Genomic DNA, 18,368 nt, shown 5'->3' on the forward strand with positions numbered 1-18,368 from the left:
CCTGAAGGACTGCCCAAAGAAAACTTATTACCCACCAAAGTTTTATATTATGACTATGAAGTGGAGGTTTTTGCTTGTCAGTGACTACCAGGCACAAAAATACTGTCTAGCTATTTATTTGTTTTTGCAGTCCCCACCTTAACACCCCATCCATTGTGGAACCTGTCTCACAGACAGGCCTCTGAAGATATAAAGAATTTCAGTAAGGTTCACTTTGAGATATAAGGATGTCTTCAGTGGAAACATCTGAAAGTCTCTTAGTTTGCCTTTCCTTTGTAAGTAATTGATAAAGTGCTACAAATCTGTCTCATGCCATGAAAGTATGTTCTTCCTATTAAATGGATACCACTACCTTCCAAGAAAAGAAATTCCATGATTTTGTCAACACAAAATATCAAATTAGAACATCCTGAAGGTAAGAGAAAGTACTTCTGTTTAGCTGACAGTTTTTCTGAGAGAGCAGGATCGCTAGGAAAATGTCTGCTAACAGTAAATGACTGATCAACCTGCTATGGTAGCTGTAGCCATTTGAAAAGAAGAGAAACAGATTGCACCATCACATCACTACAGTTTCAGAAGTTCTCAACAGCGGTGAGGAGGTATGGAGGTGTCTGAGATGCTTCATCCCCTCTCTCTAAACACATTTCAGATGGTGACAACCTGCTGATCAAAATAAGATACCCTTCAGACAACAAAGAGTAACAATGAAATGCACATACAAAGAAGTGGTAGAAACGGTAAGATGTGTTTTAAGAGCCTTTTTTTTTTTTTGGTGTGTGCATCTAAATACAATGTAGAGTCCTCATTTCCTTACTTATCAAGATAAATATACTAGTGACCAAAACCATATGCATGATAGCTGAATACTAGATGTCAGCACACTTTCATTTAAGTCCATCCATACTGGATGAATAGGCAGAGAAATTTACCTCTCTTTTTCTAGCTCTTCTAAGTAACCAGTGCTTTCTCTGCTTCCATTCATAAATCCTCTTCTTGGAAATGATCCCATTGGAACAGGACTGCACTCTCCTGAACGGCTTGACACGGACCCTTCCCGGCTCCCGTACGAACGAACGGACACCTTTGTCCTTAACTTCACCCCAGGGAAGTTGGTACTTTCCAAGTTCAGTTCTGGATAATAAAGAGTAAACATTTTCAATGCTGAAGTTCAGCAGCACAAATTTAAAAGATCATTTCTATCTTAATGTTTTACTGCCTGAACAAATCCATGATTTGTTGATAGAAACATTTTGCATGGAAATACACAGAAAAATGCAATGGGAACAAAACCAATCTGAACAGTACACCTGGGGAATCCTAGTCTGAGGACTAACTGCAACCCTGAAAATCAGAGCAGTAAACCCACATGAGCCTTCTGCTCTGTTTCACAGAGGACTTAAGAAATGGGCAGAGTGTTCCATGAATGTCACATGAATTGTTCTTGTGGCTCACTTCCCGATAAGTTTCTTTCCCACAGATCCTGTAGGTGCTTCACTGTCACAGAAATCATGACAACTCTGCTCACCACAGGGTCCCTAAATGTAGACCTCTCCAATGGTATTTCTGTTCCAGTGGTAGGGATAATGGATGTAGAGTCAGTGGTCTGGGCTTGCTTCGCACATCCCATATAATGGGATGGTGCACATTCCAGCACATGCTCTAGGGAAACAGGCATCAATTTGCAGCATGACAGATATAGTTCCTGTAATATGACATGGAGAGGGCAGGGCATGCAAACAAGTTCAGAAAATGGGTGAAAATAATCCACCACTAACTTAAACAAATGTATTTTTTTCTGAAGAACTGAATGAAATGCAAGTTGTATCAAAAGCAATTAATCTAAAGCCCCAAGGTACCAGCAGCAAAAGCATTAAAGGAGCATAGTAATTTTTTTTTTTTTTGAGAATGAGTCTTAAAATGCTTAGCAAACATAACAGGCACTGAGACTATGTATAACCATCAAAATCAGCACTGGAAATAAGATGTAGTCGAGTTAAAAAATTTTATCCCAAAGGAAAAACAACCGCGAAACAAATGGACCTACTTAAAACATAATTCTAGGTTTACCTTTAAGTCGCTCCAGTAAGTCAATTTGTCCAGAAGATGCCATTGCCTCATCTTCAATACTTCCTTGTAGCTGTTTCAGCACCTCCTGTAAGAAATTAAGCTTAATTAGGAAATACTTAAAATAATAAACCACAAGGTAATTATATCTTATCCTGCCCTCAAGTGCACATTCATCTAACAGTTACTGAGAAACTGATGTAAATTTTATTTTATGTGAGCAGTGACCAAGTGTCATAACTTTAATAGCCATCAAATATATTCTACAGTATTTCCTCAAGCACTGTCACAATGTAAAAGTATATCCTGAATGCCTCATCCTCACTGGGAGTCCAATCTATCAGCTTATTTAAAAGGTCTTCTCAAAGTGAGTACCGGTTATCTCAAATTTACAGACGGACAAATGGAGGCACAGAGAAATTAGTTACATTTCTCCATCTACCTAAAGCTGCTCTTGTAAAAATGAAGTCTGGATTCATGACTAGAAGTTACAGAAGTATCTTGAATACCACACTTTTTAAACCTCAAAGGTTTTATCTTCTGTGAAGCCTCAGCACCACTGTAAAGCAGCAATGAGAATCATGTTACTACTACTACTGCCACTACCACCAATGCTACCACCAGCACATCTATGAGGAAGGACTCAGGATTCCTTCATAGTATTTTATTATTTGGCTATTACCACTAGTACTACCAGTACTATTAGTACTAGTACTACCTAGATTTAGGTCTCCTTCATGCAGCTGAAGCTTCAAAGCCAAGAATATTGGTGTGTGCTATTGAAACTATGTATGATAAAATTATACAGCTGAAAATCGTGCTTCTAATGCACAAAAAGTTTCATAGCAAAAAGCAGCTACTAGACTAAAAAGGGCCTCTAAGCCCCCAGGCTCCTAGCGTTCAGTGGCCTAAATTCAGGGAGAAATTAAATGCAAGTTAGTGAATGCCTTTTCTATATCATAATGCTGGACACCTCAATAGCAAAAATAGATTGAAAAGACTGGCCACAAGGCAAAAAGCCCTTACTGTATTTTAAAATACTGTTTTTCATACTGTGGCACAGAAAATATTTTTAGAAAAAGCAGTAATCAGGAAATGAAAATAATTCTGAATAGTGAAATGCACTCCACATTTTTCATACATAGACTCTACATCCAGAATTTTACTTCTGTTCAAACCTAAAAACTAATGAATTTAACGTTACTTAGAAGATCTCACATCACTGTTTTGCTCTTTTAAGAGCCTAACATACCTTACTGTCAACACTAGTGGTTCTCACAACTGGTACAGAAGGTACTTTTTAAATGCATTTAGCTCTTCTTGAAGGAAACAAAACAGCATCTACAAGGAGGTGTTATTTAAATAGACACACTACTGAGCTTTTCTATATCCAAAATGTTGTTCCTTGTACCAATTAAAAAAAAAAAAAAAGATTTTGAAAAAAGAACTGCTTGACTCAGAGTAAATGGTAGCAGCACTGTCATTGCAGCCACCCACCATGTAATTAGATGCTGATACTGCAGTAAGAGGAATTCTGCAGTACAGACACACTAATTAATGGGTTCAATATTGGTTTTGTATATCTTTGTATATAGTCCATATTATTAGTACTATTTTCATTAAAGCTGTTTTAGCTTTCTTTTCTAATCCGTAAGTCTCTGTCCCTTCCTCCTTTTCTCTTCCCCTTGGGGAAGGAAGGGGTTTAACAGAGAGCATCTATTATAGGTATGACCCTAGACCTTGACACCAAAGCCAAAACCCCCTGAAACATGTATCGTATGCATGCTGGGTCCTCAGCTTAATTAATCTACAGATCTGCTCTTACTGCACTACCTGTTAATGCTGCCATTGCCTTCAGGATCAAGTATGGTGTGACAAAATCACCACTGTTGGGAAGACATCTTCACTGTACTAGTGTTCTTAAGTACATTCAAGGGCATCCTCATTAGTCATACTGCCCAGACGTCTTTATACATAACATCTATCTTCTCAGTAAAGTCAGACAAACAATCTCGTGTTTTTCAAAGGACTCCTACATTATCTGATGTAAGGGCAGATAACGTTTGCAGACACAAGTCTTAGCTTAAAAGCCTAAAAGGGCAAATATAGATATGTGAAGTGGCTTTGCAGGCTTCTGAAAGACCTGTCAACTCAGATATATTTAGAAATAATTAATGAATCCCTTTCCTCTGAGCACAGCACCTTGGCACAGAGAAAAAACCCAGCCCAAACGTCTATCCCCTCCTCCCGTTCCCTTCTTAGAAGTCTCTTTCACATGCGTCTGTGTGGCAGCTCTGCTATTTTAGAAATCCTACGTTCAGGACACTTTCCTACATAATGAGTCCTCCTGTATCATCATTTCCTGTGCCATAAAATTCAATTATATGACTGAGGTGTCCCAGCAGATAGGGAATGCTCTTTCTGAATACTGGTTAACAGTTAAAGATTAGCAACTGGATCACCTCCATTTTCTCCACCACAACTCATTAACTCAGGTTGTAACTTCTTGTTTTTAAAATTATTCCCCCCCTTTTTCTTTTCAACAACACATACATTGTTTTTTTTTCCAGTTAATAAGTAAAGTGTTCTTTTCTATGTGTTTTTTCTACATTTCTTTCCTACAGCACCATTGTTAAGGTAACAATGCTATTACAAGGCTACGACATCAATTTTAAACTCCATCACAGCACACTTTGAAATCTAAGCTGATGAAGCAGACAAAGGTTAGAGAGGGAGATGCAGTTCCTGGGCCACATACTGGTGGAAAATAAGACTGTGCTAAAATGACAAATCGGGCAATTTACAACTTCACTTGCACAAAGGAACAGAAAAGTTTTGTGCAACAACCTATATGGAGGAAACAAGGCAAGTTATCTACAATGCAAGTTACAATGCAAATATTTACTTATTCACTTATTATAATCCCAGGACTCAACACTAATGCTGTTAATGTGCAGCTTTCCCATTTTCCCAAGATTCATACCATGCTTTGAAATAGTACTTTTCCACAATAATTTTATATTTCATTTGATATCCTATCTGCTAAGTAGTGTGAAATCTTCTCCACAAATAAACCTGAATCAATTTAGCTAACGTTAAATTAATGCTCTGTTCAGTTATGCAAGTTTGAATAAATATATTAGTAGTGGCTTATAGCACTGTTCTAACTCAATTCTTTACTGTCTTAGTAGTGAATACGTGTACCTAGAAGGAAGGCTCCAAAAGGGTTTTTTTAAACATTTTTTTTTGTTGTTCTTTTAAAGAATCTAAGCCAAATCATTTTAGTGGTTTCTTAAATGTAACCTAGCTTATCTTGTCCTACTCCAAGAAAATGCCTTTGGAAACAGAGATGGCCCCATGACTCATCATCATCTAAAACTGTTTCTTTGCAATCTCTGAACTGTGAAGCAGAGAAACAATGTAATTTTTTGTTGTTTTTGTTTTGACTCTGTGAACAGTCCTCACCTTACAACTACTTTACAGATAAATAAATAAATAAATAAAATCAGACTCATCAGCAAGTAGCTGGTAAAATACTCAGAAGAAAAGCACCTTAACTAATAGGACATGCACACAAAGTGGTAAGGTTTGTAAATAAAACTGCTTAAAGTTTGTGAATTTACTCAAGCTGCTAATAAATAAAGGAATCACAGAGGAACAACTCTAATGATGCCAGATTTCAAATTCTAATCAGTTAGGATTTGAAATTCTAAGCATAAATATTAACATTCATATTTAGAAATATTTCAGAAGATGGCATCTGTAAAAAAACCATTCTGGTTTAGACATATATTTCTGCTTTGGCAGGGAAAGGAGCACTGACAATAATTCAGACAAATCAGATGTGTTTGGTCTTCTGTGAACACTACTTGCTTCCACCCCTTGCCTTTTACATAAAGGAAGCTTTATTAACTTGTATTCACTCTTCTAGTTTTGTACACTCAGTAAATGCCAAATTTATGAAAACCATCATGACAAATAAAAATATGAAAACGTTGGTAGCAGTATGGCAGGCACACTCATAGGACAGTAGGGGCTGTAAGCCTACAAGATGTTCTGAAATTTACTCTATCTTTTAAACAAAACCATGAGTCTACATGTAAAAAGATCTCCAGCAAAACTCCCCCTCCTCTGTATCCTCCATCACCAGGGCAGCCACCTCATATAGCAGGGGGCCCACATTTTCCCTAGTCTTCCTTCTGTTACTGACATACTTGAAGAAGCTCTTGTTGTCCTTGACATTCCTTCCCAGACTCCATTCCAATAGGGCCTGAGCCTTCCTCACTGCAGCCCTGCATACTCTGACAACATCCACACATTCCACCCAAGTGGCCAGTAACTTTTTCCACATTCTGTAAGTTTCCTTCTTCCACTTGAGTTTTTCTGGAAGCTCTTTGGCTCATCCACACAGGTCTCCTGCCTCCTTTGCTTGATTTCTTCTTACTCACAGGGATGCACCACTGATCTTGATCTAGGAGGAAGTGGTGCTTGAGTATTAACCAGCTCTCTTGGGCCTCCCTGCCTTCTAGACTCCTAACCCATGGGATGTGCAAATAACGGATACTGGGTAAACCCACCTTAGGTTTATGTTATGTTTACCTTGACTACCGCTATACTGATAACATCTGAGTATAAAGTCAGGCTTAACTGCACAAGTACAGAAAGTCTTTACAACTTCAGAGAGTAACTGCACATCTAGCTTAGCACCATACAGGATAGGAACATACACACTACCTGAGAGACAACTATTGTTTTTAAATTAGTGATATTTTAAAATGAGAATATTTCTGAGAGCATTTATACGCATGTTCTTAACCTGATATGGTGAAAACTTAACATATAATTGCACCCTGACCTGAAAGCGATTTTTAATTTCAACCCTGTGTCGCGTATTGTTTCATTTATTGGCACAGACACCAGAATACTATTTTCTATGCATTTATAGATAGGGTAAACTTAAGTTCAAGATCTTTTATGACCCTTCGTAACTATATGAACTTGACAATGCTTTAATACCATCATGTGTTACAACACTCGCAGGGGCCACGTGAGTGCTGTGGAAGAGGCCTCTTACTCCTATACGTTTTGGTAAAATACACGGCTATTTAAACGTGGTAGGAGCCCTTCTAATTGCTCGAAGTGCCAAGCAATTGCTGTGATTACTCAACCCTATAACCAGGTCAAAATGACAACAGCAATGATGACAGCACTGCTGACTGAGATGAAGCACTGGCACAACTAAACTTTTAATCATATAGAAAGAGGAAAGCATTTGTTATGTGAAATGATGTTGTTCATTTTAATTTCAAACAATGTCATTTTCTAAAAGAAAATTATTCACTTGGTGCCACCATGCTCGAGAGCTGTCACTTGCTGTAACCACATGCTGAAATCTGAACCAAGTTTTTAGTGCAAGCCCACTGTCAGTTCAATACTGTCTGAAGTAACGTCAGTAACTATATATATCACCAGCTTAATTTTACTTTTTTTTTTTTTTTTTTTTTCAATTGAATAAATATTTTCCAAGCAATTTGGATTCTGGTAGAATCTTTAGAATCGTGAAGATTGTGCTAAAAATGTTACTTGTTGTGAAATTATACCAACAGATTTTAAAAGACACAAATCAAACACAGAGCTACTGCTGCTTCTTTACCGCTTAAATAAATTCAATGGCATTTTTAACAGTCTGTGTTTTGCGAGATGCTAAATGACTTTTAGAACTACATTTTTGGTTCATATGATCTTAAAACGTTATGCAAATGTCTGACTGCATCAGTTGTGCAGGGACTGAAGCAAAGTAGTCTCTAGAATTCATAACTGGATTAAATTTGTAAAAATCAGTTAAGCTTATGAGTTTCTTCCACTCACATATTAGAATTTATCAAATGACCAATACATGTTACTATCCTCAAGATTATTTTTTGAGTATCTATTCATTGCACTACCCCTTGCATATCTACTGTACTACCAGTATTTCTTCACCCCGTGTCACAGTCCTGATGTGACAATCTCCTTTACATGCCTTAACAATGACATCACCTCTTCCCTCCTGAAAGGCATGGGTCTGTGGGGCACCACAAAAACATCCAACTTTAAAACCAACTGAAAGTAAGGTAATTAATTTCAGAAAGAAGATGGAAGCTCCCATTAGGGTTTAAAAAAAAAAAAAACAAACATATAATATTTCTTATGCTAACCATGACTACCATTTTCTTGCGAAAAGACTTCAAAAGTTCAAGTGCTTGATTGCTGGGAAAAGATGCACTGAAATTAAATGGAAACAAAGCTGGAAAGCAAATACTGGATGAATTCACATAGCACAAGTTATAGAAGCTCAGAATTTAGCACCTATTACACAAATATTTATGCAGGCAAGAAATTTTACTGCTGAATCAATGCCTTTTCTCTCTGGTTGACATCATTTACCTTAAAGCTGACATTTCCTTACTGCGTGAATGTGCAAACCCATACAAAATAAAATGCATTTTAAGCCTGCTTTTGGTGGTATTTTTTTTCATGTAAAGAGGAAAAAAATAAACAACCAACTCTCTTGTGTAAATTACTACTTTTTTTGTAGTTTATTTCAATCACATGGTTTGTTTGTGCTACAACCAAAAAACAGATCTGAGGGTCAGATTCAATGCAATGTTCCCACCATGGAAAATGGATATGAACAAGAACTGCAAAGAAATTTCTTTAATTTATGCTTTCAGTTAATTGATTCTCTCCCATAGCTTCCTTCTCAAAAGCAGGAAACTTATTACACAGACTCTCATTTTGCTACCGTACCTTGAGCTGTTTTTCAAAAAACAGCTTTTCTAGTTCCTTCTACACTTCCCTTTATTGTCTGCTGTAATTTATGTTCTTGCTTAAGCTCCCCTAAAGCTGGGCCACAACAAAATTCAGTGAAGTATCAAAGAAATCCAGACAAAGCCTCTACTGTGTGCCAGACAGAGCATGTATCAAAGCAAGCTTTTAAAAAATTGAAGTATAGAGAAGAAAAACCAGCTCCATTAAGTCAACAGAGCATAAAGTACCACACAAATAACTCCTAAGAGCCAGGAATACACAGTATAAAAAATCCAACAACTTAGCTTTGGTCATATCAGCCAGAATCCTGAAAACATGTCAGACAAAACAAAGTTGACTCATTAGAGTTGGATGGAAGACACATGGAAACAATGCCAGGACAGGGGCAGATTCCACAGAGGCACCACTTTATGAGGTACACCACTTGCATGGCAATGAGCAAATGAAGAGCACGCTAGAAGATTCTCATTGTCTGGTGACACATGCTAATTAAAGAGTGAAAATTTATGTTGAACTGCTGCTAGCAGCAAGCAAAATAAAGTTTCTTTCACTACCATCTGTATCCAGGTAAACAAGATTCTTCTCCAAAAAGCTGTAAACCATGCATGCACAGGCAGAACTGGGATGATGTGAAAAAAATCACAAATGCCAGAACCAAAAAAGATACAGTAGAAAACAGTAATGTGTCCACAGCCCCACAGCAGCCCATTACTGAAATCATAGGATGATCACAATACCTTGCAACTGCTTCATAAATTGTAAGTGAACTATGGGATCATACTGGCAACTAAAATTATTCAAATCCTCTGGACCTGCATACAACAACCTAGTGACTCTAGCTTCCTAAAAAGTAACGCTGAACTGAAACACACTATCTAAAACCTACTACTTTCTAACGTGACAAAGTCATCCTAGTGCTACCCCATGCAGAATTTTTGGCATTAAATTACCACATATTTTAGTCCCAATTGACGTAAATCTCTTCCTGCTCTCTCCATCTTAAAAGTATCATCTATTCAATTCCTGTATCACAGAATGGCTTGGGTTAAAAGATCATCTAGTTCAAACTATGTTGGTATCTCCCACTACACCAGGTTGCTCGAAGCCCTGTCCTACCTGGTCTTGGACAAGTCCATGGATGGTGCACCCACAGCTTCTCTGGGCAACCTCTTCCAGTGCCTCACCACCCTCACAGTGGAGAACTTCCCTCCTTATGTCCAACGTAAATGTAGCTTCTTTCAGTTTAAAACCATTATCCCTTATCCTATCGCTAGAATCCTTGACACAGAATCCCTCCCCACTTTCCTGTAGGCCCCGTTCAGGTACTGAAAGTCTGCTATAAAGTTTCCCCAGAGCTGAGCCTTCTCCAGGCTGAACAACCCAAACTGACTCAGCCTTTATTCACAGGAGAGGTGCCACTTAAGGAAGCTGTTCATATAATTAAGGTGTTTTTTTTTTTCACCTATAATAATTCTATTTAGATTGTTCCTGAGGAGGTTCATCGGAACAGGACATACTATTCAACTTCTGGATACAGCATATGCCCACTTCGAGATAACTATGGCTTTTTCTTCCCTTATCCATGCCCAGTAAATCCCAACATCAGACTTTTTGCATCCAAACTAAACACTAAACTGACAACTTACAAAAAAAGTGACATTTTCATATATTTACAGTATTGCTGAGATCTCTTTCTGTGTTGTTCCAGTGGTAATTCAGAATCCCTCATTATCTATATAAAGTTAACGCTGTTTTTTATCATGATCGCTTTATGCTTCAGAGGACTAGATTTTATTTGCCATGTATTCAATTCAGTCACTCAATATCACAAGATCCTTCTGCAGCTCTTCACACTCTTCTTTTTTTTTTTTTTATCACACTGAAAATAATCAGTTGAACTCTTTAATCTCACTCTCTTTTTACAGGTAACTTACAAATATGTTGGAAAAACACAGGTCATGGCAGAAATCTAACTAGGACACTACTGGTAAAATAAAAAACCCAAACCCTAACTGTTTAAACTGCTCTTCATCTTCTACCTTGAAGTTGGATAGTGATCAAAGAACCTTCCTAAGTTAACTTAGGTTCTTCATGAGTTTTTGATGAGGGACATTATTAAACTCATTTTGGAAATCCAAGCAGATTCATCAGAGCCAGTATTTCTTACCTCCCACTCAGTAATGCCTTCAAAGAACTCAAATTTGTGAGCTACACTTCTCCTTGAGAAAATGGGAGAAGACCACTCTAGTAGTCTGTTCCTTCCTGTGGTTTCTAACATGTCCATTACAAACTCCAGCTTGCAGGTCTGTAGATCAGCAGTTTTTTCTCAATATTCTTAAGAAGTAGCCTGCCACCTTCTGTAACTTGTATGCTGGGGCCATTTTAAATACAGAATACAGATCTTGATCTTTGTCTGACAATGACAAGTGCTTGTTATAACCAGAAGGACATAAACAGGTAAAGGATTTTACAGAATTACATACATACACACAAATTTGTAAGCAATGCAGATGTCTTTCCAGTGGGGTTGGGGAGGTAAGATGGCTGAACTTTCTTCAGTTTGAATTCTACAGGTTGACAGCATATCATTACACAGAAAACAAATAAAGGAAGACGTAAAGAAGAAAGTGGAAACATGCTGGCAGAGAATCTCATGGACTCTGTTAGCTAACTAACAGAAGATCTTAAACAGAAAGGTTCACATAGTGCGGATTGTGCAGAAGGGAAGCTTTGACTAAGCCATACTTGCTGAATTGCTGCAAGGAAGGAACCTACCATAAAGGAACTTTAGGATCCTTGAACAAACAAGACATTACTGGCTGATAAACTGAAGAAGACTTTTGACAGAAGGAAAATCATTTGCATTACTAAAATTTTAGAGCACCCAGCTCTTATGATCACTAGAGTAAATGATTTGTCCTCTTTCTTAGGCTGTAGTCTACTCTTTATTTAAAGCCAAAGGTGTCACACCTCAATCTTCCCAACTGCTGAAGAGGAAAGAGCGGAACAGGTTATACCTTATTCATACTGAAATTGCTTTGGAACACTTGGGTGAATATAACTTATTCCTAACATTTCACTGCATCTGTGAAACCCTTTCTTTTATCCCTTTGTTCTAAAAGTTTAATTGTTGACAGATTTGAGACAGGGTTGCAGAGATGTTCTCTAAATAGTAGGGAAATATTCCTAAGCTCCATATAAGCAATTACTGTGCAGACATCGTAACACTGGTTTTGGTTCATGAAGCAACTATAATCCACTATGGTGTATCTTGACATGACCTCAGCTTTAAAGCTGACCTCTAATGTGTAACAGCACACACAAAGAAATACCTACCATACTAAAGTCAAGATCCAAATACAAACCACACAAGCTATACCACAGTGTGCTTACTATGTGTAGCCTATTCACTGATAGCAGTTCCAGATCAAATGCACCTATTTTAACACAAGCATTTCTCTCCTATGTAGTGAACACCTTGCTTTTGTAGCTTAACATAATTTTTCAATTTTTTTTTTTAAAATCTGTATGACTTGGTGAAACATTTCACTGGGTGTGATGCCAGTCAAAAACCTTTTCTTTGAAGATGAAAGGAAAAAGGGAAAAGGCAAGATGAAGCTAAAAACATTCTCCCTTTGGAAGGAGATGACAAAACCCTGTTATCTTACACAGCAGGTATCCTTAGCAAAACATGTAATTTCTGGTACCTTGGAAGAAAAAAATATTGTTAGGCTTCTGAAGAAGGGACTGCAAACATTGGTATCTATTAAACGTATTTATCTATCACCTACATAAGGAACTGCAGTTGCTTCTCAGTGTAAATACACACTATATATGTATGTAGCACATAACAAAATTGGTAGGCTGCATCTATCAGAGGTCTCTGTGAAAGTCAGGCTTCAAATTCTAATTTGCAAGCACATGGCTTACTGTGATACACTGAAAATCCTTGTGACAGTTACAAAAATATTTCCTAGCACCTTCTGTGCTTTGCAGTGAGATCATTGAACACTGATGATGAGAGACAGCTGACCAGAATAAAGTAGGTTTTCAAGGTTAAATATCAAGAAATGATAGCTAAGCAGATTGTATGACCATAGAATTGATTTGGTGAGTTAGAAGACAATATGACCACCTGCTTACTTAATCACAGAGACATCTGATAAAACCAGTCACACACTCCGAAAGCCAGAAACTCTCACCAGCTATTTTAAAGCAAACCTTAAAATGTAGGCAAGAAGGATAAATCGTATCAACAGTATCTGAAATATCCCATTGCTACAAATGTAAACTTCTAAAAAAAGGATGTAATTCAGTCACTGACGTATCTGATGTAAAGCATCAGCACTCTCCATTTGTTTCTTTTTTAACTCCTACAGCTTATAGATCACAGAATGCTACTTCCATACAAAGTTGACCAGGAGTTCATGTCGAAAAAGTGTAACAAAGCATCAAAATGTAGCAAGCCAGTTAGTGCCTGGAATAATATGAACATTAATCTTCTGGCCTTATAAACAAATGTATGCTAACTCCAAGCTGGAAGCAGTACATTTTTCAGATTCCCTCTCTTTAATGAAGCGAATACGCCAGTGTAACTATTAAGTTCCTAACTTGCTAGCCAGTCTGCTATTCCTCCTAAGGATCTGTATACTCATCCCTTTAAACAGTCATAAAAACATATTATAGAAAATTACATCTGCAGATAAAATAAAATGCAACATAATCATATTTAAATATAAGATCACATTCAGTTCTATTAAGGTATTAGCTTTCTCATAGTTTCAGAAATCCAGCACGACAGCAACAAGATGAAAAACAGGCACCACAGCATCTCCTTTAGCACACTTTCTACCTTTAATTTTGCTAATCTGAGTATTAATCAACCTCAGAAAGCATGCACAACACAGCAATAAATCTGGGATACTCTATGTTATAGGCTTCAAATTTCTTTTGCAACCACATTATATTATCCTAGCACTGTACAAACACATTCAAAATAGGAATCCTGAAACTATCTTAACACTTGCTTTTTTATTTAGTCAAAATCTATTCCAATCCAGCATAACAGCATCACAAGGTTTATTGCCCTGCTGTCTGATTAGCAGAAGAAACCCACAAACACCATTCATGTCAAAAATAAAGCACTCTTTGGGCCTGAACTGGACATGATAGTAACTAGATCTCTAGGACTTTGTCTTTAAAACCTGAATTCCTTAAACCAACCAACCAAAAAAAAACCCCACAGAAAATTTTTAAAACTATAACCTTTATATGAGGACAACGATCTGCCAAAAAACCACCCTGGACAAACAAACAAGTAAGCAATCTGTGGAACACCCCTTCATGATTTTCTTACAACAAGAGTTTAACTGTTGCCTTGTTTATCTGCAGTGTATGCTTAGCTGGTATAGAACATTTCTCAAATTTACGAAATCTGAATCAGTTCTATTGTCTTCCTATTGACATATGTGGGCACAATACAGAGGATGTTAAATAAGCTGAAAGTTCCTATGCAGAATATAATTTAAAGTGTACTGCATAAAGATGAAAAAGAATGTTTTGTGCACAGAGTATCACATATAACAAAGACACTTTCTTACACAAGATAAGATGAATTACTCCTTTACTGTAAAATCCAAGCACTCAAGAGTGTGGAAAGCAAGAATGACATTATTCTTCCGCTACTTCTTGAGTTCTCAAAGTTAACTTTCATGTATTTCTCCCCAGATTTTATACAAGGAAAAAAGCTGATATTAATTAGCTATGAAAATCTCCATATATGCCATCCTTAATGGAAAAAATACTTGTCTTTTACAAAAACCAGGCAGGAGGGTCTCACAAAATGTCTCCTACTTTTACATGCACAAAGTAGTACAGCTGATGTTGGCCTGCTTTTTGTCTTTTCATGAATTTTACAGATTTTGAATCAAAACAGAACTTATGTTCATTTCTTCCTAAATTTGTCCACAGTCTGTTTTTTATGCAGTTGATGTTACTATCTACATCTAAACACTGAAACCGTTTTTATTCATTTATGGGCCAGCATCGTTATTTCATTGATCATCAGACAGCATACTTGTCGATTTAGAGAGAGCATTTTATCACACAAAAATGGTGGATTTCATCTGACAGTCAGCCAACAGTAACAACTGAATTTCCCAAGTTAGTTATAATACTCCAAGGGATTTCTTTTGTTTGAACAGTTAATCCCTAGGACAACACAAATTAAAAAGCAATGTGGACACTGTTTTACTAATCATTTTGACATCCCTGTTATCACATTTATCTTTGTTTACCCATCATGTTGTTTTCTGTCCAAAAAGTGGACAGACTTCACCTTTAAATCTTAAATATAGCTTTAAACCTGAAGTATTCAGACATTGTTCTTATGTAGGTCAGCAGTAGTTTATAATAAATACATGTGCAAGATGAGCTCATGTTAAGCTTTTAATTCCAGTATGATTACTGTCTGTTTCTGAAATGGAGTGATTTATAAAGATGAGGCACACTTACCCAACGTTTTAACACTACTACTTCCAAAATCAATTTCTTTAAAGATATAATATCATCTTTGAAATGCCCTTCCTAACTACTCCCTTTCACAACCAATTAATGAATATAAGGCAAAAGAGGAGACACAAGCAAACACATTAACAGTCCAAAGAATCATTGTGAGATGTTTCTTTACTAGCCCACAGATCAAAATTCATGGTGAAAGAACGGTGATGTTTGCCACAAAACCACAGCTTGTCTTCCCCACTACCACTCCCGTGCTCGGACTAATACTTGGCATTTTACATGGTGTGAGGGGCTGCCAGGGTTCTGTGACACTTATATGCTCCCCAAAGGATGTATTTTTCTGTTCCAAAATACTTGGAGTTTTAACTGCCTATTTGTTAGCCAAAGGGCTTTCAATTTCCACTGCTCTGGTTCTTCTGATTACTTTCCTTGTAATTATCCCCAGTTATGGCACTAGAATGATACAAACCATGCAGTTTCTTTCAGTGGAGCAAAGCCATCACATACTTTCTCCAAAGGCTTGCAAAACTAAAATTATCTCCTGACTAAAGAGAATTCTGCAATGATCCCCACAGAACTTCACCCACAGACTCCAATAAGACTTTAAGATTATTCCTATCCCATCCTTTAGGTTCCAAGTCAAGTCAAAGTTAGGTTTCAATTCTTTCCAAATACATCTGAAACAAACAAGCGAAACAAATAGCTTCTTGGTTCAGGTGTAGAAACAAGTACTCCTGAGGAACCCAGGTGATTAGGATTTCTTTATAGAATATGAAGGTTTATTTTAAAAGTCAAATTAATCTGAACAATCTGCTTCCCATCCATGCCCTAAAATGAAAATATACATATTGAGTTTGATATTTGAGTTGGAGGTTTTTAGGATAAATTCCTTAGGTCTAGAATGGCATTTTGGGAGAGAAAAAAAATGTGACATCTACTCTGAATATGCTCATAAGCACTCCATTTGGTGGTCTGCCAGTTCTGAAGTAATGACAGAAAGCTGCTCCACATCCCAAATTAATGCCCTAGAGACCAGCTTATACAGCTGGTCTGTCTCTAGGTCAGGGAAATTTAATTATCTGCAAAAAAACTAAAAAACAAGCAAACAAACAAAAACCAACCCAAACCAACCCCAAAGCCAACAACAACAAAACAACCCCTAAACCAAGAAGAAAGAAAAGGAACTGAATAGGGACAAAGGAAGGAAAAAAGACATTTTCTATTTTTCAAACTATGAGCAAGACCTTCTCTCCTTTTCTTCTCTCCCTTATTTTAGACTGCAATGACAGGGAGGGAAAGGGAGTTACTGACAAATTTGCTGTCGTATTAAGAAAAAATATATAAATGACAGAACTAGCTTTCAGATATATAACTGAACAAAGAAAGAATTTTGTTTTTTCCACAGATGCTAACACCAAACACTGTTTAAAGTAGCTGGTGCAAATAACTATAACTTAATTTCAGTTTAGGTATCAGAGCCATTTTCATTTTACACCACAATGCAAGTATTAAACACATCTGAAAAATGTGTGCTTCCTTTAGGTGTTCTAACTAGTAACAGAGCTTCAGAACACAAGAGAAGTTGTTTTATTAGAGTGAATATTCAGGTCACAACCTACAAGCTGGAGGAAAAGAAAGTCCAGTTCAAAATATTTTTCATTGCTGTTATTCACCAGATTACCATATTGAAAAAAAAAACAAATTAGTTATAGAGGAACAGCAAGTCTGTGATATGAATATTGGAATGCAAGGAGATGGACATACAAATGTTTAATATCAAGAATATGCCTACTATATACAGGAGTATATGGAGAGATATCAACAATTTTTGAGGTACCAAAAGCAGTCTGGCTTTGCTCGCTGCAAGCAAAAGGCAGCAGGATTTGTCAGTTTAGGAAGAGCACTAACGCAGCTATAATGCTTAAGAAATTCTGCCTTGTTCAGTATCATGGGTCACACAGATGCAGCTGTGTGTGTATATATCTTCCTACTGATCAGAATTCACCGAAATTCCAGCTGAGCCTAGTGTTTCCCCTTGGACAGGTGGCTCTGAAAGCCTACACCTATAGCCAACAAACATCGGATGCATGAATCTAGGTGAAGCTATGAATTTAGGCCCTGGGAGAGGCAGGAGAACTTGTAGTCTTATTTTAAAATTAACTTTTCCTCACTGTAGTAAACCCCAAAACTTTAAAATTTACCTTAAAACACTGGAAACCTCCAGTCTCTCCCATGTTTTCAAGAGCTGAACAATACTTGCTCTGTCAAATTATGTCAGCAGACTGGACCCCTTGCTGATAAATAGAGCAGTGCTAAAATCGTAGTTTGAAAACTGGAAGATCCTTCTTAAAAACCGTTTTGAAATATTTACATTTTCAAATTAAAAAGAAAAAAAAAAAAAGAATTCTTCACTAAGGAGACTTAATAGTTTTCCCTTACACAGCCTGGGAAAGGACTTTTGTAGGAATCTATAAGCAATAGAACTTGCTGAGCAACTACCAGTCCGTCACACAAAATGCAGTCACAGAAACCGTGGTGCACACATGCCCAGCGCCTGCAATACCTTCATGTTAGATGCCTCCGTTTCCAGTTTTGTTAAGTGATTTGAGTTATCCTCTAGCTCCTGCCGAAGGTTGGAGTTCTCCATCTTTAGTGCCTCAACTTGCTTTAACAACTGATCATATGAAGCTGCGGCCATCCTGGGCTACCCTCAGCCCTAAACAGAGAGAAAATAAAAAAATTAAACATTTCAGAAAAAAACCACCACAAACGTACCCAACTATAAAATTATTTCTTTCCCATTTATCACTCAAATTTATAAACATTTAATTTACATCCATGAAACCAAACTATAAATGTGTAGATCCAATGTCAGTTCAAAGATTTTTTTTCAGCAGGCTTCCATTTGATAGACAATTAAGTAAATGAAAGTGTTAACTGCATTAGGCATCAGGGGAAGCCAGAATATATGAAAG

General features: G+C 37.1%; 1 protein-coding gene across 1 annotated transcript in view; it reads right to left on the reverse strand.

Moving 5' to 3' along the window:
* The window catches only part of LOC103772788 (adenomatous polyposis coli protein-like), a gene marked incomplete at its 3' end in the record, with an annotated part of 47,801 nt that extends 29,688 nt beyond the window's left edge, over positions 1-18,113 (reverse strand). Inside the window, exons 1-3 of the mRNA XM_008940132.1 lie at positions 17,957-18,113; positions 2,068-2,152; positions 930-1,131 (exon numbers count right to left, since the gene is read on the reverse strand). Of these exons, the coding sequence (XP_008938380.1) occupies positions 930-1,131; positions 2,068-2,152; positions 17,957-18,091 (422 nt within the window). The remainder of the gene's footprint in view (positions 1-929; positions 1,132-2,067; positions 2,153-17,956) is intronic.
* Between the last annotated feature and the right edge of the window lie 255 nt (positions 18,114-18,368).

This window comes from Merops nubicus, unplaced genomic scaffold (genome assembly GCF_000691845.1).
Source record: "Merops nubicus isolate BGI_N331 unplaced genomic scaffold, ASM69184v1 scaffold23455, whole genome shotgun sequence".
NCBI classification, from domain to species: Eukaryota; Metazoa; Chordata; class Aves; order Coraciiformes; family Meropidae; genus Merops; species Merops nubicus.